General features: G+C 41.4%; 2 protein-coding genes and 1 non-coding gene across 4 annotated transcripts; all 3 read left to right on the top strand.

Moving 5' to 3' along the window:
- Positions 1–469: 469 nt before the first annotated feature.
- On the top strand, positions 470–9440 carry LOC126921415 (collagen alpha-1(I) chain-like). 2 transcript variants are annotated; one of them, XM_050732977.1, is made up of 18 exons: positions 470–1353; positions 2263–2469; positions 2584–2900; positions 3020–3514; positions 3654–4161; positions 4291–4532; positions 4612–4809; positions 4891–5358; positions 5419–5463; positions 5540–5998; positions 6089–6250; positions 6348–6509; positions 6581–6958; positions 7045–7314; positions 7383–7996; positions 8076–8284; positions 8369–8553; positions 8667–9440. In XM_050732977.1, the coding sequence occupies exons 1-18, from the start codon at positions 1215–1217 to the stop codon at positions 9024–9026; spliced, it is 5418 nt and encodes a 1805-aa protein (XP_050588934.1). In that variant the 5' UTR covers positions 470–1214; the 3' UTR covers positions 9027–9440. The 2 variants fall into 2 exon arrangements, with proteins under 2 accessions (XP_050588934.1, XP_050588935.1); XM_050732978.1 differs by lacking the exon at positions 470–1353 and adding an exon at positions 1404–1952.
- Positions 9441–9719: 279 nt separating this feature from the next.
- Trnav-uac (transfer RNA valine (anticodon UAC)) lies at positions 9720–9792 on the top strand. Its single transcript has one exon. It is a non-coding gene; the product is annotated as a tRNA-Val (tRNA).
- Positions 9793–12893: 3101 nt separating this feature from the next.
- Positions 12894–23931, top strand: LOC126921048 (COUP transcription factor 1-like). Its single transcript, XM_050732219.1, has 8 exons — positions 12894–14234; positions 20417–20559; positions 20772–20887; positions 22106–22291; positions 22422–22535; positions 22619–22782; positions 22872–23118; positions 23206–23931. The coding sequence occupies exons 2-8, from the start codon at positions 20429–20431 to the stop codon at positions 23433–23435; spliced, it is 1188 nt and encodes a 395-aa protein (XP_050588176.1). The 5' UTR covers positions 12894–14234; positions 20417–20428; the 3' UTR covers positions 23436–23931.
- Positions 23932–24139: the final 208 nt, after the last annotated feature.

The following is a 24139-nucleotide window of genomic DNA, read 5'->3' as shown; positions in this document are numbered from 1 at the left end:
TATATGCAACGAATACATTATATGTATTTATAATTTTCTTTAAAAGCGAAAAAGTATACGAAATATAAAATAAATAAAAATAATTATTTGAATTATTAATTTTCTTAGTAAAGTATATGTATGTATACATATCTGCTTTCAAGCTTTTAACAGATAGTACATAGATATCGGTAATTTATCGATAGAATTAATTAAATGTTTAAGATAGTAATTGGCCTTATATTATAATATAAAAGTTGTAGTATCCTATAAGTATATACATGGTATTAATTGTTGCACAAATAATTTGAACGACTTTATTTATAGATTAAATAATCTTTAGCAGTGTGATAAAGTGACAGAAATATCATAATTTAAAATAATTATTTCCCAAAATATTCTTAGCTTATATTATTGATTAATATATTATATTAATTAGCACATTAGATTCGATCAGTGACTAATACGATTATTTTTGAAAGATTAAAAATAGATGAATCAATCTATCAATGAACAAATATACTTGTACATCACGTAAAAAAAATTACCTTTTACTCGTTCAAATTCGTTGCGATTAATACTCTTTAACGTAATAAACATTGATTTCCATTCGGATCGAATAGAGAACTCTTATAATGTAGCTTAAGTCGGGAAGTAGTTAATCAAAAGTATCAAGGAAGTAATTAATTGAAAGTTTCATAGTTAAATGATGACTACATTCGTTGGCGGAACAATTTCTTTTTTTTTTTTTTTTTTTATCTCGAACGAACTTTTGTAAGTATATATAATGCAACAGTACGACATTCAAGATATTTTCTCATATGAAAAATCTGGATGATGAAAAGATTCCTACCCTGGGTAGATCGTAATGCACCACATTTTCGATGTGCCACGTGTTATCTGAATCAGTGTCAATAGAAGAAACGCGGGATTGTAATTAAAATACACATGTGTGGAATGCATGTGGATCGTTGCATCGGCGTTTACGTGAAAGAGAAGCGGGGAGATAGAATATTAGAAAGGAGGGATCGAAGTAGAAGAAGAGGAAACGCGTGGGGAAGGGCGACTGCATTGTGACAACGATTACATTCAGATAAATTTCTCGGGCTTTCTCGACTTCGCATCCGACCTATCGGTTCGTTAGTGGTTTTACCGCTAGTGCGCGTTCTTTTTACAGTGATTGGTATCAGAAAAAGTTCCCTGTGAAAAACATGATTTGACAAAGAAAGGGTAGCATGCGGCGGGACCACGTGAAACAGCAATGGAGAACACTGCGACTGCCTCGCAATATCCACTCCGTTTATTGGGCATTTTGTCTTCTCGTAGCATTAGGACTGTATCCGGTGCTAGCCGATATTATCTTGCAAGACATGGGTAAATGTGCTACAATTCTTTTTAAGTCACGATTTGACCAACTTAACAATCAGTTTAACTTTGTGTCCTGACGAATAAGTATACGATTTAGAACAGTAAAACGACAGGCTAAAATGAATACGCTATTTCAAAGCAGATTTTATGATCGTATGTCTGCATTTCGTAATTTGTAATAATATCTATATCGAACAAACCCGAATGAGCATGTATATCTAAAAAGAAATAATTCTTTAAAATATAAGATTCCAGTTATATAGGTTAAATGATCACCGTGTGATATTTACAAGTACACGAGTTGAAATAATCACTCTGTGAACTATGTAATAGCAAGTCCATTTGCTAGTGAATGTCTTTTTAAGTGATCTCTATTGCATTAATTGAGCCACTGTTCGTAGCATGCAAAACTGTGTGTTCCACTCTGGAAAAGAGGACTTGTTAATGAAACTGGTTTAAACGCGATGAGTTACGTCTTTCGAGATCAGGGGTTATTGGGTTTCTAGGGGTTATTGGGTTGTTCATTGTGCCGTCATCGTACGATTATGCTTATTTAATCGTATCTTTCCCGTTCCTTGTAAAATCATAAGTTTCGGCTAAAACAGGTTCGTTGCTAGTTAAGAAATTACATATGCTATACATATGCTATCGCTATATCTATCTATGAAATGTATCTACGTGAAATTTTATTGCGATGCAAGTATGTTGAAAACTCTAACACCGAAGAAAGTATACGTAAATTTTATTTGTAGAAACATTTTCAAAATATTTTTTTTATGAAAACACATCTAGAATTGTGTATGCAAGAACTTTGTTAAATAAGAAATTCTAGAAAAATCATACTTTTGACGTTATTCAGGCCTATGTTAGTAATCATTTAAAGTGAACGCGAATCACGGTATTTCACAATTTCAGAAAAGAATATCGTAGACCTGATGGATGGTACGGGAATACACCAGGAGCCCGTTGGAGTGATCGTAACCGAAAATCGTTGCTACAGAAATGATACAATAGCATATGACATTACGGAAAGCGCGCTACTGACGATCAATACGAACACTTTGTTTCCGACTGGTATACCGCGTGATTTTTCCATTTTAGTCGTCGCGAAGCCAAAAATCGGTTAGTACTCTCTTTAATTGATTTACATTTATCCTGATCGTACTTTTACGGATCATAGATTATAATCACATAGTTAAGATAATAACCGATACAATTTAACGATCACAAAATTAGGATCCTCGGCTGCCACGTTGTTTGCGATCTACAGCGACAGTGGCGAGGAACAGTTGGTGCTATCATTGGGCAATGATGTCACTCTTTACTACAGTACAACTCCGGATGATGAGGATAAACCAATTTCGTTTGGTATTGATATATCCGATGGAAAATGGCACCGTCTAGGAATCAGCATCAAAGGCGATACTGTCACGCTAATTCTCGATTGTACTCAACAAATTTCCAAAGAATTAAGTAGAAATCTTGACGAAACGATTAGCGTCAGCGGCATCATAATTATCGGCCAACAAATCGTCGATGGTAACATGTATATGGTCAGTGGAGAATATTCAAATTAATCGTGCTTGATTACAACATACGAGTTTAATTCTACACGAAATCTAAGACGGAATTCAGTTTAACGGTTTGTTCGTTTATTTCGAATCATTCATAGGGTGGTCTGGAAATGTTGAAGATCGCACCAATACCAGACGCAGCTTACGAAATTTGCACGATTTTCGCGCCAAATTGTAGAAATCAATCGAGACAAAGTGGTCATTCGAATATGCGGAATTACGATCCCGTCGTGCGTACAACCTCGTCTACTTATTACGAGGATACAAATATTGATAACAGTCAGACAGTCCCAAGTTCTAGTTATCCGGTTAAACCCTTCTCAACCGCTGGATCGTATTATGAAACGAATTACGACAATCTGCACCCGCCTCGAAGTTATGGCAGAACATCTGAGAGATCTGGACCAAATGTTTCGTATAATGAGCAGGATGAAAATTTTGTAAAAGGAACGGAGGATGATTATGAGAACGGGAGTGAAGAAGGGAACGAAGATACCGAAGACAGCGACAACTACAAGTTAGCTTATAGACCAGTGAATGTAACATATGCAACGAGACCTACTGTGGAGACGTTCCTTCGCAATCAAAGTGTCGTGAGTTAATTGTTATAATAATAGACGATGAAACGTGTTTTTCATTTGCTTAAAAACATAACATATTGAACTTGAGAAGAATATTGAGTAAAGGAATATAAATAATGTTTTTTTATTTATTAAATAAATGTTTATGTAGGTTTTCAACAACATCGATTCAGTCGAAGTAGATCGCTATCAAACGACAACGCCAGAAATTTCTAAAACTTCCAACAATTTATCTAGAGAAGTTCAAGGAGGTTTGAAATATTCGGAATCGTTGGAAGGATCGTATTACAATCCAGCTTATTATAGTAGTAGGGGTTCGCCTGGGCCACGGGGATTTCCGGGGCCTCCAGGGGTGCCCGGGCCACCTGGTAAAAAAGGAGAACCAGGAAGAGATGGGTTAGCAGGTTTGCAAGGCACGGCTGGCCCACCGGGAAACGTGTTCATAATTCCAGCACTTAACCAGCAAGGAAACGAGAAAGGACCGGATACTCAAGCGGAAGCTCTGAGACAAATGCTTTCACAGCATATGTTGGCTATGAGAGGTGCCGAAGGTCCTATGGGTCTTACAGGTATTGCTGGACCCGAAGGACCACCTGGACCTCAAGGTCAGAAGGGAGAACCTGGAGAAGTTGGCGAACCTGGACCTCGTGGTGAAAGAGGTCAGTTTTATAAATTCTTTTCTGCATACAGTCCTGAAGTTCCATCAATTTGTTAAGTTGGATATTTAAATGTTATAACAGGATAATTTGGATAAAACAAACATTGGAACAATTAATGAATTCATACAGGTATTCCTGGAAATACTGGCAGGGAGGGTAGACGAGGTCGACCTGGGAGAGACGGAGAAAGAGGTTTAAGTGGACCACCAGGAATGAAAGGAGAACAGGGTGTGCCTGGACTGCCTGGATTACCAGGAGATAAAGGCGAACGAGGATTTGTAGGTGCCACCGGTGAACAAGGTTTACCAGGTCACGAAGGAATGCAGGGTGACGATGGTCCTCCAGGTTTACCAGGCTTACCGGGTGAAATGGTGAATAACGAAAATATTATACAACAATATACTTGTATTCATATAGAAACGGAAGATCGTACTTTTGAAATTATTTTAGGGACCTAGAGGATTCATAGGACCACGAGGTTTTCCTGGATTACCAGGGAATCCAGGTATTCCTGGAAGCGAAGGTCCACCAGGAGCAAAAGGCAATACTGGTCCTCCGGGTCCTCCAGGTGTGCCAGGTTCTCCGGGTCCAATTGGACCAGTAGGACCACCCGGACCTCAAGGTCTTTTGGGTCCAACTGGTTTAGTGGTAAATTACTTAGATACAATTTTTTAAAAAGTATTTGCTTTTTATTAAATCTTCTACGAAGTTATTTAACAATTTTATCAGGGTCCACAAGGGAAGCCTGGAATTCCTGGATTGTCGGGGGCAGATGGATCTCCTGGTCATCCGGGAAATCCAGGCGTTCCTGGAATGAAAGGTGAACAAGGGCCTCAAGGACCGCAAGGTCCAATAGGCTTCCCGGGAGTCCGTGGCATGAAAGGCGACGAAGGCAAACGTGGATCGCCTGGTGAACGCGGAGAAAAGGGAGAGAGAGGTCCAGAAGGAGAGAAAGGTGACATTGGCACGAAGGGAGAACCTGGATTATCAGGTCCACAAGGAATTCCTGGATTGGAAGGTTTAGAAGGACCAAAAGGTTTCGAAGGGCCACGTGGTGAAACCGGTTTAGTTGGATTACCTGGTGAAAAAGGTAAAACTGGTCCTCCAGGTTTTGTTGGATATCCTGGAAATGTTGGTGAAAAAGGTGATAAAGGTCAGCCAGGAAGAGAAGGCCCTAGTGGAGATAAAGGAGAAAGGGTAAAAAGAGCCTATTAAGTAAAATTTAATACAATGAGATTTATCATTTCGTTATTTTAGGGTAACAATGGTGCGTCAGGAGAACGTGGTGAACCAGGACCTAGGGTGCGTAAGGAAATATATAATAATATTAGCGATGATATCATCACATAAAAAAATTAATAGAATATCATTTACAAAGGGATTTAGAGGTGCTCGTGGAAGAAGAGGTGCCGAAGGATTGCCAGGACCGAAAGGTGATACTGGACAGCCAGGCCCTCCTGGATTACAAGGAGAATCTGGTACGCCAGGAGTAGAGGGACCTCGTGGATTTGTGGGATCTCCTGGGCAAGCTGGTCTCAATGGCAAAGATGGAATCCCTGGACCCTCTGGAGAACGTGGACCAGTGGGTGATTCTGGGCCGCCAGGTCCACCAGGTGCGCCTGGTGTTATCGGACCGCAAGGTCCAGCTGGTGAACCTGGACAACCAGGAGAACCTGGAAGTCCAGGAAATCCAGGAGCTCCCGGAGAATCAGGTTCCCCAGGAGAGCAAGGCAAAGAAGGACCACAAGGGCCACCTGGTTTACAAGGAAAAGAAGGTTCACCAGGTCCTGGTGGTCTACCAGGATTTCCTGGTGAACGGGGTGCAAATGGTTTACCGGTTTGTATTTGTCTGTCTTTCTAATAATGTAATAACTAAAGTTTCCAGGATAACGTGTTTTCATTAATTGAACTCTTCTCTATAAAACAGGGAATGCCAGGTGCAAAAGGAGAGATAGGACCACCTGGGCTTCAAGGTCCATCAGGCGATAAAGGTGCTCAAGGAGAATCTGGGAAAGATGGCGAATCTGGACCTCAAGGAAAGCAAGGACCTAAAGGACCACCTGGTCCAGTCGGATTAAAAGGCGACAGGGTAATAATATCATACAAGTATATAAAAAAATTACTAAAATGATAATAAAGCGATACCGAAATTATGAATCATATTAAATAATACATATTCTTATCAGGGTGAGCCTGGACCAGTCGGTCCTACCGGGCGAGATGGTTTACCAGGGCAACGTGGTTTGCCAGGAGCTCCTGGTCCTGTTGGAGTGCCAGGAGAAGATGGAGACAAAGGAGATATTGGACCACCTGGTGAAAAGGGGTTTAAAGGATCTCAAGCGGAAACAGTAAGCGTAATGTAATTGTAATCATACGACAGCATAATAGTAAAATGTAAATTATGATTTACTTTTCACAGGGACCGCCAGGAGCACCTGGCGCACAAGGACTTCGAGGTGAACCTGGTGCCATCGGCTTACCAGGAGAAAAGGGACCACCTGGAGAAATTGGGAGGCGAGGACCAAAAGGCGAAGATGGTCCTGTTGGTGCATCAGGTCCCCCTGGTCCCGTAGGGCCACAAGGATTGCCAGGCCCATCAGGATTAAAAGGAGAAGTGGGGGATACTGGCATAGTTGGTCCTGTAGGACCAGCAGGAAATCCAGGTGAACAAGGTCCAAGGGGTCCTAAAGGGTCTGAAGGCTTACAAGGTCCTCCGGGAGTAGAAGGTCGTCAAGGAGCAAAAGGAGAATCTGGAGCAGTGGGACTTCCAGGTTTAATAGGTCCAGAAGGAAAACAAGTAAGGAATGATACTATAATTATTTTAATAAAAATTTATGGAAACAAATTTTACGTTATTATAATTTAATGAAACGTGTATCGTAGGGCGAAAGAGGTCCTCCAGGACCAAAGGGAGAAGAAGGTAAGAGTGGACCTCCAGGACCGCCTGGAAGTCGTGGTATAAATGGTCCGGAAGGACCGAAAGGTAATGCAGGACCACCTGGCTTTCCTGGACCTCCAGGAGAACCTGGTTTAGTTGGCCCAAAAGGGGAAGCTGGTAAGAATGGTGAAGATGGAAAAGCAGGAGATCCTGGCGCACCAGGAGACATTGGTCCCCCGGGAAAGGAAGGATTACCTGGCCCTGCTGGAAAACAAGTATACATTATTATAGTCTTGACAATGATAAATCTTAAAAATTTGTTTTAAACAAATTTTTTATTTAGGGATCCGAAGGTCCAGCGGGAGTGCAAGGTAGTCCAGGTTTACCTGGTGAAAAAGGAGACATGGGGCCGCCTGGGGCGCAGGGTCCTCCAGGTTCCATAGGGTCTCAGGGTCTTCCAGGACCATCAGGTTTGCCAGGTGTAAGAGGATTGCCAGGACTTGCTGGAGAAAATGGTCCACCAGGGATGTCAGGAGCTGTTGGTGCTCCAGGAAAAGTTGGACCGGTTGGACCAAAAGGTCCAAAGGGTGACAGGGGTAAACGAGGAATCAAAGGGCATCGAGGTGAATTGGGACACGTTGGAGTCAAAGGAGAACAGGGTGAGAAGGGAGAACAAGGACCACGAGGTGCTCTAGGACTTGAAGGACCCAAGGGTAACCAAGGGCCACCAGGTTTATTGGGTTTCAAAGGAAACGATGGACCTCCAGGACTTCCAGGAATAGAAGGAGTAATAGGACCCAAAGGTAATGTCGGAAACGATGGACCAAAAGGCGAGCTCGGCCCTCCGGGACCTCCAGGTCCTCCTGGACCACCTGCAGAGCAACCTATGATTCCTCCGGAGTTGTTATTCACGAGAGAACAAATTCTTCGAAGGAAACGCGATATTTCGACAAATACGTAAGACCTTTTAGGCCTTGCATGTTTGATTTTCATATCTGTAAATGTACTACTTTGATGATGATACTATTATTTGCAGCGCGGAAGACGAGAAAGAGAAAGATTCAGAAACGTTGGACAAGGATGATCAAATCGAAGAGGAATTTGGCCCAAAATTCTTGGACATGTATAGTTCTATATACGCCATGAGACAAGAATTGGATCGAATACGCAAACCGATTGGAAGCAGAGAAAATCCTGTAAGGACTTGCAAGGATTTATTTTACGGCCATCCTCATTTTCACGATGGTCAGTAATTCTATTTGCTTCGTTCGGAGATTACTGATTTTGTCAGTTATTTAAAAACTTACGAAATAACGGTTACCAAAACAGGTTGGTACTGGATCGATCCAAATTTAGGAATGGCTGACGACTCTGTATATGTTTATTGCAATATGACGAATATGGGCGAAACTTGCGTATACCCTGATATTCATACGAGTCAAATGCCCAATATACCATGGAGAAAAGAAAATAATAAAACGGATTGGTACTCAAATTTGCGCGGAGGATTTAAAGTGAGTTTACATTCATCTAACGAAATACATGTCTATAAGAAACAAGAAATTCAGTATGACATATTGAAATATAAAATATAAAAATCTCTTATTCATCGTATGTTATGTTATAGATTACATACGAAGCTATTGGAGTAGTGCAATTAAATTTTCTGCGTTTATTGAGCCAAGAAGCTTATCAAAATTTCACTTATACTTGCATTAATAGCGTTGCTTGGTACAATGTTTTGAATTTTAATTATAATTCATCTTTACGACTGCTTGGTGCTAACGAGGATGAATTTTCATATACCGGTATCAAGCCACAGATCGTTACGGACAATTGTAAAATGCGTAAAAGCAAAGGAGATACAGTGTTCTTGGTTTACAGTAAAAAGCTTCAACAGTTACCATTGGTGGACTTTTACCCAGTCGATTATGGATTGCCGCATCAGGCGTTCGGTTTTACAGTTGGACCCATTTGTTTCAAGTAAATCAAATTATTGAATCTCTATTGGCAAGACTGAAGTATAATTGTAAATTATTCGATAATTATTTTCTACCATTTTTTTCTTGACACTGTAATATCAATCAGCAGATAATAATTTATTAATCATCTAAATTTCTCTTACTAAGACGTACAATAGTGAGGACTATTATATTTTTCCATGTACTTATATCAATTATCATTATCTTTTCGGATTTAAACGTTCGAAAGAATAAAAAAGTGCCATTCAGAACTTAAGTAGAATGTAAAAGGTGCAATACAATGTATTAACACTGTTATTTATATATATGTATATTATTAATATTGTAACCACTGCCATAAGTATGTGATCTACATTAATTCTGTGCGATATACGCCGAATTTTCACATGTTTATAAATAAAATGCAATAATCCATAAAATTGCTTTCACTTTATAACGTTATCCCCGCTTTGAAATATAATTTTAATTGATTCTAAATACGTACAAATCTCAGTTGAATTTAATCCTTCATACTTATATACAATTTTTATCAGTTTTTATCTTAAACCCTGGTCTTGTTATTATCTAAATTGAGTATTTTTTTCGTATTGCGCAATTAAATGTATTATTAGATATAATTAGTAAAATAATTTTTATGAATATAAATAGAAATAAAAATTGCAGAGGAAGAATATTATGAAAAAAGCTTCAGATATATCGGTTCCGTGGTGTAGCGGTTATCACGTCTGCTTTACACGCAGAAGGTCGCCGGTTCGATCCCGGTCGGAACCATTTATTTTTACTATTTTTTTATGCCAATTTCCATTTCCTTTTTAATTGCTTATCTAATAATTTGATAAACGACTACGATCGATCATAAAACAAGTATCCATCTATCTTTCTTTATGTATATTTTCTTCTAATTCAGCGCGAAATAATAATATCAGAATGCGACTCTATCACTGACTACGAGGATGACGTATAAAATTGTCAACAATGCGGAGATATAGACATCAAGAAAGGCAGATTGATTGATAAGATTCATAGCTGCTCGACAACGGATAAAACGTGGTTAAAAATGACGTCCTTAAGTCACACGGTGTTTCCATTGAGTCCCCATGCATCATTTGCTCGGAACGAGTAGAGAGTGAATTAACTTGTCAGTCGAGGCTTACCACGAACAGAACTCCGTAGGAGTTGGCTGGATAGTTACGCGAACCATATCGATTCGCATCTGGGAAGGGCTGAAGAAAGTGAGAAGTGATTCAGGCCAGAAGGGATCGAAGGAATTCGCGAGAATGGCGCTATATGCGTGGGCGAACCGTGAGAAAGGGCAGATGGTATCTTGTCGTGGTGGTCGGCGGTTCACACTTCCAGCTCGTTCTCTTCTCGCGACAAGAAAACCAAAGTGACGGTGCAGGGCCGCTTTTATCGCGACCTTCTTCGCGTCGTATCGGATTCAACTTCGAAGGATTCAGCTCGCTGCGCGTCGCAAATCAGCACTTCTTCAAATACATTCGTACCTACTTCTACCATTGAATATTTCCACCATCTATGAAATATTTTAACGTATCTTGGCAGAGAGTGTATTCCCGATCGAGTAAGGCGAACAGAGAAGTAGTTGCATAATTAATCGATCCATTAGAGGGAAAGATTCTGAAATATTTGTATTTTAGTTGAACGAGTAAAAATGTCTGTTCATTCAAAACATAAATAAGGTCGTCAATTAGTAATCGATGTTTACAGAAAAAATAAAGTACGTAAATACGTTTAATGAAACTCGTGGCGTGCAGAGGGTAACTACTACGAGGGTGGATGGAAGCCGAGTTCTTTTGAAACGTAGCCGTCCCTGTTTCCGAGCGCTCGTCCAAGAAATGGTATGAGGGATAAAAGGTTTCCTTGTTTAACAAAATATCGTCTCCGAACCATTAGCCCGACCGTTACCACTTCAACGCGATTTTCTGCTCCTGCCACGTCGAGGAGGTGCTTCAGAATCCTACGGATCCTTCGACCTATCAAGTGCAGACCGCTTACTTTGCCCCGACAGAATCGCATCGACGCGCGACGCGTTGAAAATTAAGTTCCCTTTTTCTTTCCTTTTTTTTCTTTTCCGATTCCTCTGTTATCGCGATTATTCAATTTTATTGTATCCCATTCGGTAAAAATATTCGTTCGTTTAAGCAGAAAAATAATTTTTCTCATTGAGATTATCAGGTTCAAACCAATGTTCTAAAAATAATCTTTTTCAGTTATTTATCAAATGGACTATCAAGCACGAAAGATAATGTAATCTGTTAGAAGGTCGAAAAATGTGTTCACAGACTTGGAATACATCGCGAAACTACGATATTTTAGCAATGACGCTAGTAGCGGAACTTGATCTCCACTTGCTTTAATTTACAGTACAAATCCTTTCCAATTCTGTTCTCGATAATTCGGATGTTAATTTTTCTCGTTATTCGCGTGTACTGTTACTATCTTTGATATTTTAGAAATGTTCAGAGACATAAAGTAGCCCAATTATGCAAATTAACGATCAGTAGATATAGCTATATAATACATGCAGGAGAAATGACGATCATTGATTTCCAAGCAATAATAAATAAAATATTCAACGATGGCGATGGTTATTACGACCATCTCTCGTAACGCTGCCCGTACCGTGCGAAGCATACAGGTGTCTTTTACTAACGTTTCACCGCTGTCACTTTCCTGAAAACTGTATGAACCGGAGCTCTAGCTCGATGGAAATTTATTCACAGCTCATTGTTAGAACCATTTGTTCGAGTCTCCGCTCAAGCTAACTTAACGCGATTTTGAATTTCCATTCGTGAATAACGAGTATGAACTATCTGAATCTCAAGTAGTACAATTGGCAGCATCGTTAAAAATCAATAATACGACCCAGAGAAAAAATCTTCCCTCGTAAGCTTTCGTAAATTTCAAGGTCACTTTTGAACATTTCATTAACATAAAAAAGAGCCCACGTATCGTAACTGTTATAAGGCAGATTTTAAAAGTTCTGGTGTGAGAGTTGATGTAAAAAAAAATAAAGATCCTGCTTAAGGATGTAGAGGACTCGTAGAGAATTGTAATATAGAATAACGAGAACTCGCTGTTGTAATCCGTCAGATATATTTAAGTTAAATAAATTAATAAATATAAATAATGTCGAGAGACGTTCGTACAAACGTATTCGCTAAGACAGTGTATAATTGCTCGATGATAACTCGATGATACTCGGTATATACCGATTCGCTCGCGATCGCGTCTGTTTATTTATACTGGTAGAGGGAGAGTGGAAAAATTCAAATTCCTCTTTGTTGCACGTAGCGGCCGTTTACTCGGAATTTATTTATTATTACATCATGTAAGTCCTAACGATATTGATACTCCGAGGCAAAACGACAACGCGATTTCTATTTTTTATTTTATTTCGATTACGCGAATTTTATTTCGATTACGAACAGCTACACGGTAACAAAAATAGAATTCGCGCCATGGAGAATGGTTACTGACGCGCGAGCAAAATTTCGCGCATTTATATTGATCCTTGGTAAACAAAATTAAATGTCCGTCATCGGTAATGGTTCTTTGAGATTTATCGATAACCGAGCTTAAATGAAAAATTCATTTTCGCTCGATGAGTTTGTTCACAGTACGTCCAGACAGTAGCCGTGTTACTTTGTATCTCTGAAAGATAGGAAATGTCACACCCATCATGCCATTAAATAGCCGGAAAGTTATGGAAAAGCGAGAAACGAGGTACATGAAAATATGTTCTTGAATCGCCGCGAACCATTTCATCCCCTCGTGCTCCACGATCGCATCCCCCGTCAGATACACCTTACCCGTGACACCAAGTCGTCGAAGAAGCCGGGGGCGGGAGGGTAACGACAACGAGTCGAAGCTGATGGAGTTTCCTCGCGGCTACACGGGCCTCCGCCGATCCTCCGCTTCGAACAGACTTGGCGATTACGGGGGAAAACGCACGACGGGTTGACTTTCGCGCTTCCGGCGGCGGAGCTTACCCTCCGCCAAGGGGTTGCGACCCTCCGTGCTCGTACAACCACCGTGAGCTTCGTGCGGTACGCCCCGCCTGTCGACCAATCGTCTGCGACTCCTGGCTACCCCCGATCGCGCGATTTCTCGATTGGCCGTGTACCGACGCGAACCCGATCAAAGGCGACGCGTCCTGGCCAGCTTACCCACATCCGGCCACCCCTGTAGCCGCGAACAGAGGCCAGGAACCGCGAGCCATAGATCACGCGTATACGTCGCGCATCTGCGGCGCCGTTAGTCATCGGCGACGAAGAACCCGTCCGGTTCGATTTCACGCGCGTTTCGTCGGCTCCGGTCGCTTTGACTCCGCTCCGATCTCGCTCTTCGGTTTTGCGCTTCGAGCTCCGACCAAAACGCTCATCGGCTTCGCGAGTACCGAGAACCGTTGACGAGCAACGTGGACAAGCAAGAGGTTCGAGTGATTATTATTTCGCACGGTGGTTGGTAAACTGGTTCTCGTTGATTACTGGTTTCATAGGGCTGATCGGTTCGAAGATCGAGCAATTAATTATTTTGGCCTGTTGCTTGGCAGCTTTGGTACGAGTTTACCGTGTGGTTTGGAAAAAAGTGTAGAAATTTCCAGCCGTATCGTAGTTTTCCAATCGAGTGAAAGAAAAAGTTTGGCGATACGCATCCGTTTTTTAGTCGTCTATATCTATACGATTTTCTGTTCCGTTCGCATTCCTCTTTCGTTAAATGTTCGCTTTTTCGTTGGATATCTCGAGCGAGGAACGATCGTTGTATTAGTAATCTTATTCGTTTCCCTCAGCTTTAGTTCTTAACGTAGAACTGCAGTGACAGATTGATCGAACGTCATCGACGTTTCTTTTCTTTTTTTTTTCAAAATTGAATCGCTAAAAGTGCGCGATACATGTTACTAAATATTTATGGTAAAATTGAGGATCGAATAGGGCTGGAGTACTTCGTTTAAACGGTAAATCAAGAAACTGCATCGGTTCGATGAAATATGTACGTATCTCGTTTACCTTTCGAACAAGATGGCTACCGTCACTCGTTTGGGATCTTAAGAGACGATGAGACGTTATCGAAGATTCGACTGTAAATTTCCACGACGTATTTAAGCCAGATCTGTACCGTCGATCAACTTTTAAGATTGGAGCAACGTGGAAATCCGCGATTCGCCGGTAAAGATCAGACGGACTATCTCGCAGGTAAGGAACGGCTATTGATCGTATTTTTCAAAATGTTGCGTAGAGTGCGAAATTTTCTAGTGGACAAATAAGTAACTGTCGATAAAAATAAAAATTTGTCGATAAAGATATTAAGAACGTGACAATATTAAAATATTAATTATTCTATCATGTTCAAATTATGTTCCGAAATTCTTTCGATCCGGTATCACTGCTATTTCTGCGAACAGCAGCTACTTGGAAGCTCAGTATGGTTTGCATGATCCAATGAGAAATTCGTGAAACGATTGCGACGACCGAGGGTTTAGCTTGGATCGAATGACTTGAGTTTTCTTGAGAAGTTAAAGGAATTGGTTTATTGGACGACGTGGTAAAGAAATTTCAACTGGCCAGAATCGCGAAGAAAATAGTAAAGGTCAGTTTTTGCGACAAGAAGTATCGCTGACATTTTCATTACAGTCTCGGATAAAAGAAGTCGTAAAAAGCGACTCTTGCTACTTTCTTCGCGATTCCGAATAATTCCAATTTCTTACAAAATTTTGTTACATCTCTTCTAGTAAACTAGTGTCTTTGTCTTCTCCGAAGGTTCCAACTCGTTTGCTTCGATTGTGAAAAGTTACTCTGTTGTAAATGGTGTCCGAATGTTAACTGTATTAACAATAAGATAAAATCGATGTTTCCTTCAGAACAGCAATACGTAGTAACAGCACTTGAAAGTCATTCCACGAGAATATACTAAATTTGCATTTTGTCAATGAATATTTTACGACCACGATCCACCCATCAATTTTCGCCTCTCCTCTTCGTTCTTTCGTAAAAATTGTACTTGTTTATTAGTTACCCTGAAATTCGTTAATCGTCCTTTATGCTCTTTTATAACGTAAGAGAATTTCAATAACTTCGATTCTTTACCAAAAGGATATGCTCTTACTGAGAAACTACCACATACTGTACACTTAACATTCTCTTCTATTTAGTTTCTTATGGAAAGTTCAGCTTCTTACCGCTTATACCTAACTTTATAGTTAGTTATTTATGGTAAACTAATAGTTATACCATAATTTACTAAATATTCTTTCCAGTTTCCCTTTTCTCCTAATGTCAACGTTATATCTACGCCCTCCGCATCGATTACTCCCTCCTAACACTTTGGAGGCGACGATAAAACGATTGAAACTTTAGAGAATTCGCGTATTTTTCGTCGGGAGTTCACAGAGCGATTAGCCGTGGCATGTGCCGCTGTCCGACAGTTCGTCGATTACCCTGCGTAAACGCACCTGTAAACCCGGTTCTCCGTCGCTGAGCCGTGTAATTGTCCGTCCACGGCTCGCCTCTGTCGCCTATAATAGCTGCTGTTGCGCCAGGTCCACGCATATGCTAAAAACGCCTTCGCAAATGCGAAACCCTGAGTGGCGCCAGGAGTACGATGTTTTTTTGACCGGCGATATCTCGTAGTAAGCGACGCACCCTCGAAAACCATCGTGTCCATTCAGCAAAAATGCAACGTATTTCCATTCCCGTCGCTTGCTTTGACGCTTTTATATTTATACCATAACCACAAGTATTACGAGTTTACCACGCGGGTCATAACTGGCGTCACACTTGGCCGTTCATCGTGTTCTCTTCCTTCCATGTATCTTTGCGACTAGCGTTATTTTATTAGGTCATCCCATAAGTTCGTTCCGTTTTTCGAGCGGTTATATATGTTAAGATTGTTTACATACCTTTCAGTTTCATGAAAAAATTTAATCCCCCCTCGTTGTACAACTTCTTCCTATTTTTCAAGTGCATTGGTCCCTTATCGCCGTATGTTTATAAATCGACACATGAAATGTATACACAAAAGTCGGCACGAACTTATGCGATGACCTAATATTTGGAATCGTCGCTATTCGTTCGATTGATACCGAACAAAGTTCAACGCGATTCGAGTTGGCGAGGCGTTAAGTCCCTGATGGCTCGATATCGTCCGTAGTTCGCGAGATATATTTTAACAGAATGTGTAAAATGATTGTCAACGAGGTAGTTTTGGAAGGAACGTGTCGGGCATCGTTCGCGAGCGAAACATCTTTTCTTCTGTATGGACGACTGAACGTCCTACGACGATGATCATACGCGATGTATGCATATAGCGATATCGTTACAGAAACTTTTAATTACCAACGCGTGACTATCGTCCCATACGAGATCGAACTCGTTGCCGCGTGTTCATATAAACGTTAAGCAATATCGCTTCAGATACGGGAAGAATTGGAATAAAATAGCGGGCAGGGAACAGACGCGCACCAGTTGTTGGGCCGGTATCACGAAAACCAGAAAAGTATCTGTTAGGTGAAATCACGGGTCTCCTGGAACCACTACACGTTGTAGTACAAACGTCGTGCACGGCATGTACAATCGAATCACGCAATCACTGTCAATCGTGTGAAGCGGGGCACGTGCACGACCGAAACTAATCCTACGCGCCGTTAAATGAATTTAACAGTCGGATCCGACCTCCCGTTGGCTCTTTCCAACAATCGTTTGCCGATGGAACGCGCGTTATCTATTATAAAAATATCGCTTCGTGGAAATAGATCAGACAGATCAAACGATCCAGGTTATACCACACTTGTACTGTCTTATAACTATCGCATTACGAAAAACAATTACGTTGCAGCATCGAAGCGACATACAAAAATATATCGCGTTGCAACGACACGATAAGAAAAATGTCGTAATAATTGCGTGGATCATAGACTACGGTAGCGTAAAAAAAAAAAAAAAAAATAATAACGCGGTTGCGGTAATTGGATCTTCAACCAGCAATTGTATCGCTAATGTCGCTTCTAACGCGCGTAGGATATCGTTGCGTGCCGAAGGAACACACGACATATAATCTATGGAGAACTGACGAAATTGTTTAAATAGGCAAATGAGGCGACGTAACACGAGCCACGCTATCATTACGATTGCGATGCAACGATTAATTATTCAGAGGCTTCTAATTGCAGTCGACCCTTTCGGACAACAAAAGTCACGTCAGGGGTGGCATAGGCTAACGACACTGTTTACGCGGAACTCCTTAAAAATTGACGACAACCTCGACAGGGTGGAAGAAAAATGTTTCGCTTCATCGACGAACTTACCGGCGAGCTTCTATAATTAAACGCTCGTTCGAAATACCGGAACGCCGCGGGAACCGTTGATATCGTCGTTTCGTTAAAAAAAATCACGGATTCTGACGCGCCATGGCTCAGGGGAGAAGGATATGGACGATTTGGCAGACACGAGCGGAAGGACCAGGTGGAAGTTACTCAGCAAGGTGTGACAGGCCGCGTGCTGATTCGAAAAGAATATTTAACGCCACGTGCTCTTTTTCTCAATGAACCCCAGACCTTCCATGATGTTTGGACAATGAAAGATATTGACACGATTATCTGAACGAAATAACTGGAAGAGTCATTAAAAGTCTTCGCCTTAGTAATAATGAAAATTTGGAATTCAAAATTAAAATCTCGTCTTAACAATGAAAGCAGATACTAACTTGCTACATCAACAAACGTTAGAAAACATCTCCAATTGATTGTAGGAGCTTCGCTACTAAAAACTAACGCGGAGTCCATATCGCGGAACAACTTTAAATGAAATACGTAAGACAGCTGCAGGTTAAACAGATAACTCGCTGCATAACTTTCAGCGCAAAGCTGTTCGAAAAGGTATTTTCGTTAACTCCTTTCTAATAAACAGCCGATAAAGATCGACGTCTACGTATAAATTCTACGTATGATCGAGAACAGAGATTTACACGATAGAAATTGTAAGAAAATTATCCTCGAAATCGATAAAACTTGCATCAATGGAAGAAAGAAGAGAAAAGCAGCAGGGGAAATCATATTCCAGATTCAAATTTGATGAAACACGATGCGAGAGAAAGGTGTGCTCTGTTCGCGATCGATCCATCAGCATTTTTTATGCGAAAGGACGCATATGACGTGACGAGGAAAAAAATTTGCATAGGAGCTTGTCGAATTTTCAACCGACCGCCACGAACTTTCGTCGCCTTGCACCAGGCACAACTATCGAAAAGTCATCGAGCTGACATTAACCCAAGTTGCAGCGCAACTGTGACGAGCTTATCAAAGTTCCAGTGATCGATGGGTTTGCATTAAATTGCTTCTAAAAATAACCCATCCTCCTTCTCATTGCCTCCAACTTTCAATTGTTTCGATCGTCCTCGACCTGATCTTGTCTTTCCTAACTTATTTCCTGTCGAAGGGTACCGATTTGCATATCAGATAAAAATACATTTGTCATAAACTAGCGAGATGTCTTGGAAAATTATGATTTCGTAGTGGTAACCGTAGCCTTTCTCCTTTAGAGGAATATTATTAATTTAATTAACGTTCTAACTATTAACGATTTAACAACGTGATTTTCAGATGTTGCTCGTTGTCGTTGATATAACATACAAAGTTAGCTGTCTTAAGACTCGTTATTAATCAACCCATTAATTAAGGGCCAACGTTGCCTTTACGCAACATTTCAATCTGCGATATCTTTCGTCGATCAATGTACGCGATTCGGTTCTGCCTTCTGTTATTCGTCAAAGTTGTCGAAATTTTTGGCGTGCGTCTCTGGCGTACCTTCTCTGTCCCCCTTTTTTTCAAAGCGCGTAATTTTCCACGGTTACTTAGCTTCCCCTGCCCTGACGAGGAATGACAAAGTTTGACTTTCCGTAGGAGTACCAGATTGCTCGTGTCCAAGCAATGGTCGACATATGTTACCTGCGTGCGTAAACGCGATGGCTGTTCGTGCAAGCAAGGGTTAAATAATCCGCCCACGTGTAACAGTACACCGGCGAACCGATAGTTCCACTACGATATTCTAACTTTTGGTTGCGTGACAAATTTCATCGCGAAAGCTTCAAGACGTCTTAAAATATCTGGCCGTAGGCGGCTGAGTATCCAAAAATCTACTCTCGCACGTTTGTCGGCTATACTTACGAGTTAAAGTACGTGGATTCAGAAACTCTGCCAGTCGGTAACATAGCGGAACAAATCACGACGACCATCGATAACTCCGTTTCGCCAATTTACGAGAAAACTTGGCAAACGAAGCATGCTGAATCGGCTACCATTAAAAATAGAGATTGGTCCGTGTATCGTGCAACTATAAAACGCTTCCGTCATGTGCGTCGCGAAAGTAGTCATTGGGCGATAAAAATATTATGGCAAGTTAACGCTCGCATGCGACGGCCAGCGTTCCTCCTGCCTGTCTATGGCCAGACTATTAAGAAGTCAGGCCACTGCACTGGCAGCAGATCTCTTTGAGGGTTGATGGCGGCAACGATAATGACGGTGTCGGTGAAACTGGTCTTCGGGACGAAGGGTGCGGCGAACCATGGCATCATCCACCAGGACTCTCTCGGTGGTTTACCATCGACGAGCCTGAGCGATGCTCCACGTCACCGATGCATTATTGAGCCTGGGAACCCTACAGGTGGCCGGGCGTCCTGTTAGAACGAGAAAGACCGTGGCAGAGCTGGGCCGAGGCCCTCGACAAAGAGGGAACTCTCGCCGGCGAAAGGGACATGGAGAACGAAGAGGTGGAGAACAGCCGTGAGCAACGCCCGGAAAGGGGTTGCAAAAGTCAACGGAAGCGTTAGGGATATTTTAGCTCGACGTCGGACTTTCCCCCCGACTTTCTGACTTTTGTACCGTTTCGTTTCTTCCTCAGATTTTCTTCCTTAAGAGTCATTATCAGAGCTCGGACGTTTGCGTGCGTTTACGGATAATCTATGACCGCTGGTCGAAAGAATAAGAAACATCGTGTAAATAATGGGACGAGACGTTATCTGAGATGTAATATCGGTGAACTTGAGAAGTGGATAAGTCGCGAGCATTGAGAGAATCGAGCGACGTTCAACCGTCGTTCAAAATTTCATTAGGTGTTGCAGTATGCAAGGAGCCGTGACTATATATTCTTTCGTTGAACGAGACATCGCGGGGAGAGCGGCGATGGTCGCAACGAAAATCGGATTGCAACGCTAGAAAGCAACGTTATCGTTATTATTGACGACAAGAACCAACGAACATCGTTGAATTTTAGGAAATAAATTTATAATCGAATAACGAGAAACAAAAGTGTAATTGGCGATATCGGTTTCGAGGAACGTCTAACAGTTTAAAATCTGGCAACCTAATTGCATTTTCACCACTAAGTTTCAGGAAAGCATGGAGGAGAGTAGCCGGGGTGAGAGTTTGTGCAAAGTTTGCGGCGACAAAGCATCCGGCAAGCATTACGGAGTACCGAGTTGCGACGGATGCCGTGGCTTCTTTAAGCGGTCGATCCGCAGGTATGCGAGGTAATTAACTTGCTGTGGTTTTCGATATAACCGCGTCGCTAGGAAATCTCGTGCAAATCTTCGATTTAAACGTCCTATCGATATTACCGATAGCAACGATTAACAAACACGAGGCGTATGCTAATATTTATTTCGCTATTAACTGTTGGTTTTAATTTAACGATACCTAGTTGTGCAATTAAGTTCTAATAATATTCAATTCCATCGTGCAGAAACCTGGATTACGTCTGCAAGGAGAACGGCCGCTGTATCGTGGACGTTTCTCGTCGTAATCAGTGCCAGGCATGTCGGTTTACCAAGTGCCTTCAGGTCAACATGAAACGAGATGGTACGCTTCGTTTCTACGGTGATTACGTTTTTATTCTTTACTTGTATCAAATTCGATTCGATGCTCTTTCATAAGGCTTTTCTCGTACGAAATAAGCTGCAAATGTCAGACTGCCAGGCGCGCCGAGAACTCGAATGGTTTTTCGTTCGTGTGCAAACGTAAGGCATAATTTAATCCCAAAGAATCACCTCGTTCCAAAGTGATCCGCTATTTCCGCATAATACCATACGAGTTTTACGTTCAGTTTCAAAACGCATCCGCTATTTTCGATACTCGTTCTAAAAGCGTCGTTGAAGTACATCACACGTCGAACGAGAAGAAACTTACTGGAAAGTTAGCTTCGCCTTAACATCCCTGAGATTCGATGTCGACACGTTCGTCAAAAGGTTTGCGGATGACAGGCGCCGATACGTCCCTCGCTGCTGCAACCGTGTACTCGCGCGAATGCAGCAACATTCGTAGCCAACATCCAGAATATTACAATGCATGGTGACGTTTCGTTCGCCAACAAAGAAATAGGGAAGTTGCTCGAAGGGCTGACGAGTGGAGAGAGAGAGAGAGAGAGAGAGAGAGAGAGAGAGAAAGGAAAAAAAAAGGGTGCTCGCACCCACATGAAATTCTATATTCGTGCTTGCTCACGCCAGAATCCGGAAAGTTAGCCATGCCGCGAGCAGTGTCACAAGCAGCCTGACGTTCACAGGTTTTGTAAACACTTCTAGTCCGACCCGATAATCCAAACACTTGATTGCGCGGGGATATCAATTAGCGAAGGAGGGCAGGAAAGGTACCATTAGTGGTCTCCACTCTCATGGTTTTGATTATATCCTTGTCGATGCTATAAAAAAAGCATGAAATCGATCGCAGGGTGAAGCGGGATTTTGCTTTCGTATAGCAACATATGTGGGTAAGGGATGTTTGATTTTAAACGGGGGATAATTCGTTGGGGTAGTATATAATTCTGTTTCGTGCCAGATAAGAATTTAATATGCGCGTTAAATTAGTAGAATTTAATCGTAATGTTTATGATATATATTTCGTACGTGTGTACTCGAAATACTTGACGTCTTAAAAATTAATTTATGCCTACCGAGGTACTACTTGATATTAAGAAATAAAATATTATAGTTAGGATTGTTTCGACGCCAATAGAATAAATTGTTTGTCTGGCCACAAATGCATAACTGAATATGACATACTAAGGAATTATGATACTCACAGCGGTGCAGCACGAGAGAGCTCCACGAAATACGTCGTCCCTGGTCGCAGCCGCGAGAAGAGGTCCGTCGGTATTATATCCTGGAATCCCACACGTTTACCACGCAGCGAGCAACCCTTACCATCCCCTTCTGTATCCCGCGCTATTTCCCTTTAAGCCGACAATGTCGGCTTTTACACCATCGGTCGGTAAGCGAAACAATCTACTCTATTATAAATCGATCCTAAAATATTTTATCTTTAATGTTTCATATAAAAACGTATGGGAAATTATTTCACGTTGTACAAACAGTTACTACGATACTTTTCTCATTTGTAGCACATTTTCTGCCACGTTCACCGACAGAGCCATTAACGGTAAACACAGCTAAAGAGGACGAGGTGACGAGTTCCGAGGAGGCGGGACCGATCGAATCGAGGATCGAACCAAAGGGTAAGAATTTTCTCGTAGAAATTTCATTTGTTTATCGAAATACGATTGTTTGCTCAAACGACGAATACTTATGAATTTTACAGAGGAACTCGCAAGCGCTCGACTAGCACCGTCTGTTACGAACTCTGGAGCAACAGAATATATATCTAGCTTCTCTATTTTACCCACGGAGAACATCTACGAATTTGCGGCGAAATTACTCTTCTTTGCTGTCAGATGGGCGAGAAGCATCCATTCGTTCTTACAAGTAATCCGCGTGCTCGCGCGTGATCTTTATATAAATGTAAAGACGAATTAGCATCGTGTTAATAAAGATCTTTTGGCGTTTCTTTCAAGCTGCCCTACAGAGACCAAACTATCCTACTGGAAGAATCTTGGAGCGAACTTTTCGTGTTGACCGCCGCGCAATGGAACTTTCCAGTCGAAGAATCCACTTTGGTACCGAACGATTTATCATCCGAAAGAAAAGAAACGCTCGTCGACGAAGTAAGGAAGCTGCGAGAATTATTGGCAAAATGTGCTCTCCTCAGGGTCGATCATTCGGAATACGCCTGCTTGAAGGCCATAGTTCTCTTCAAAGGAGGTAAAAGAACTTCGCACAAATGTTAAAATTAATCGCATAAATGTTAATTAGAGAAATAGTGCGATAAGAATGTGAACGTTTATTTAGAATCGCGAGGACTATGTGAACCAGGGCGAATAACAGCGTTACAAGAACAAACGGTAGCTGTATTTTGCGAGAGGGATGCACGGAGGGTTGGACGACTTTTGTTGCTGTTACCGCCTGCACGCGCGCTTTGTCGATCAATCTTGCAAGAATTGTTGTTCAAGCCGACGGTAGGGGATGTCAGCGTGGAACGATTATTGGGCGATATGGTCAGTGCTCTCAGGCCCACATAACGCCAATTCGACTCGGTCGGTACGATACTCTTGGGGCAAGCCACCAATTTATATCAACAATTGCTTCAAAGACAATTGCAACTTTTTTGGAGGAACGATCGTTTCCAATGATCCTGAGATTTCGGCGTTTTATTGTTCGCTATTTCTTTTCAAATCACAAGGAGACGAGGAGTAATAGTACCGATGCATCGACCGTTCTCATGTCGATAAAGAAGTTTTTTCATAGAAATCGAAAGTCGGCGGAATAATTCGAAAAGTATTAAACGTTTACGTAAATCTAGTCAATTCTTTCCTATGCGTACTGTGTAAATTACAATGTGACACTGTTAAGTCTAACTGCGACCTGTACATATACGTATTAGAAGTAAGTGTTCCATAATACATTAGCGAAGTGAAACGTTGCTCTTTTATTACAAAATTGTATGTTTTCTTTTCTCCTTCTTTTTTTCATCTTTATCGACGAATTAAAAATATCTCGTTCGTTAATCGTAAGATGCATTTCCTGAACAACTTTCGATATATACAGGTAGATTCGTGAACTTGTCAAAGATTGCGGGAAGACGTGGGACAGGCGGTATTCATTCACGAACGAAGAAAATGTGTGAAATCAAAATACATCGACAGATCGTAGGCGACGCGATTGTTCGGTTTATTTCAGCAAAACCCTCAGAATTTTTGAAACGTTTATTTCCACATCACAACAA

The sequence above is a fragment of the Bombus affinis genome, chromosome 10 (assembly GCF_024516045.1).
Source record: "Bombus affinis isolate iyBomAffi1 chromosome 10, iyBomAffi1.2, whole genome shotgun sequence".
In the NCBI taxonomy this organism is placed as follows: domain Eukaryota; kingdom Metazoa; phylum Arthropoda; class Insecta; order Hymenoptera; family Apidae; genus Bombus; species Bombus affinis.
Note: the sequence above shows the minus strand (reverse complement) of the source record. Positions and strands in the feature narration are given on the sequence as shown.

What these genes read in the sequence shown, in the direction of transcription:
- LOC126921415 (XM_050732977.1), top strand. Translation starts at nt 1,215, where the DNA reads ATGCGGCGGGACCACGTGAAACAGCAATGGAGAACACTGCGACTGCCT. An exon ending in CGTCGCGAAGCCAAAAATCG is followed by an intron (nt 2,470 to 2,583) that starts GTTAGTACTCTC and finishes TCACAAAATTAG; the next exon opens with GATCCTCGGCTGCCACGTTG. An exon ending in GGGGTGCAAATGGTTTACCG is followed by an intron (nt 5,999 to 6,088) that starts GTTTGTATTTGT and finishes TCTATAAAACAG; the next exon opens with GGAATGCCAGGTGCAAAAGG.
- LOC126921048 (XM_050732219.1), top strand. Translation starts at nt 20,429, where the DNA reads ATGGAGGAGAGTAGCCGGGGTGAGAGTTTGTGCAAAGTTTGCGGCGAC. An exon ending in GCATCCATTCGTTCTTACAA is followed by an intron (nt 22,783 to 22,871) that starts GTAATCCGCGTG and finishes GTTTCTTTCAAG; the next exon opens with CTGCCCTACAGAGACCAAAC. An exon ending in CATAGTTCTCTTCAAAGGAG is followed by an intron (nt 23,119 to 23,205) that starts GTAAAAGAACTT and finishes ACGTTTATTTAG; the next exon opens with AATCGCGAGGACTATGTGAA.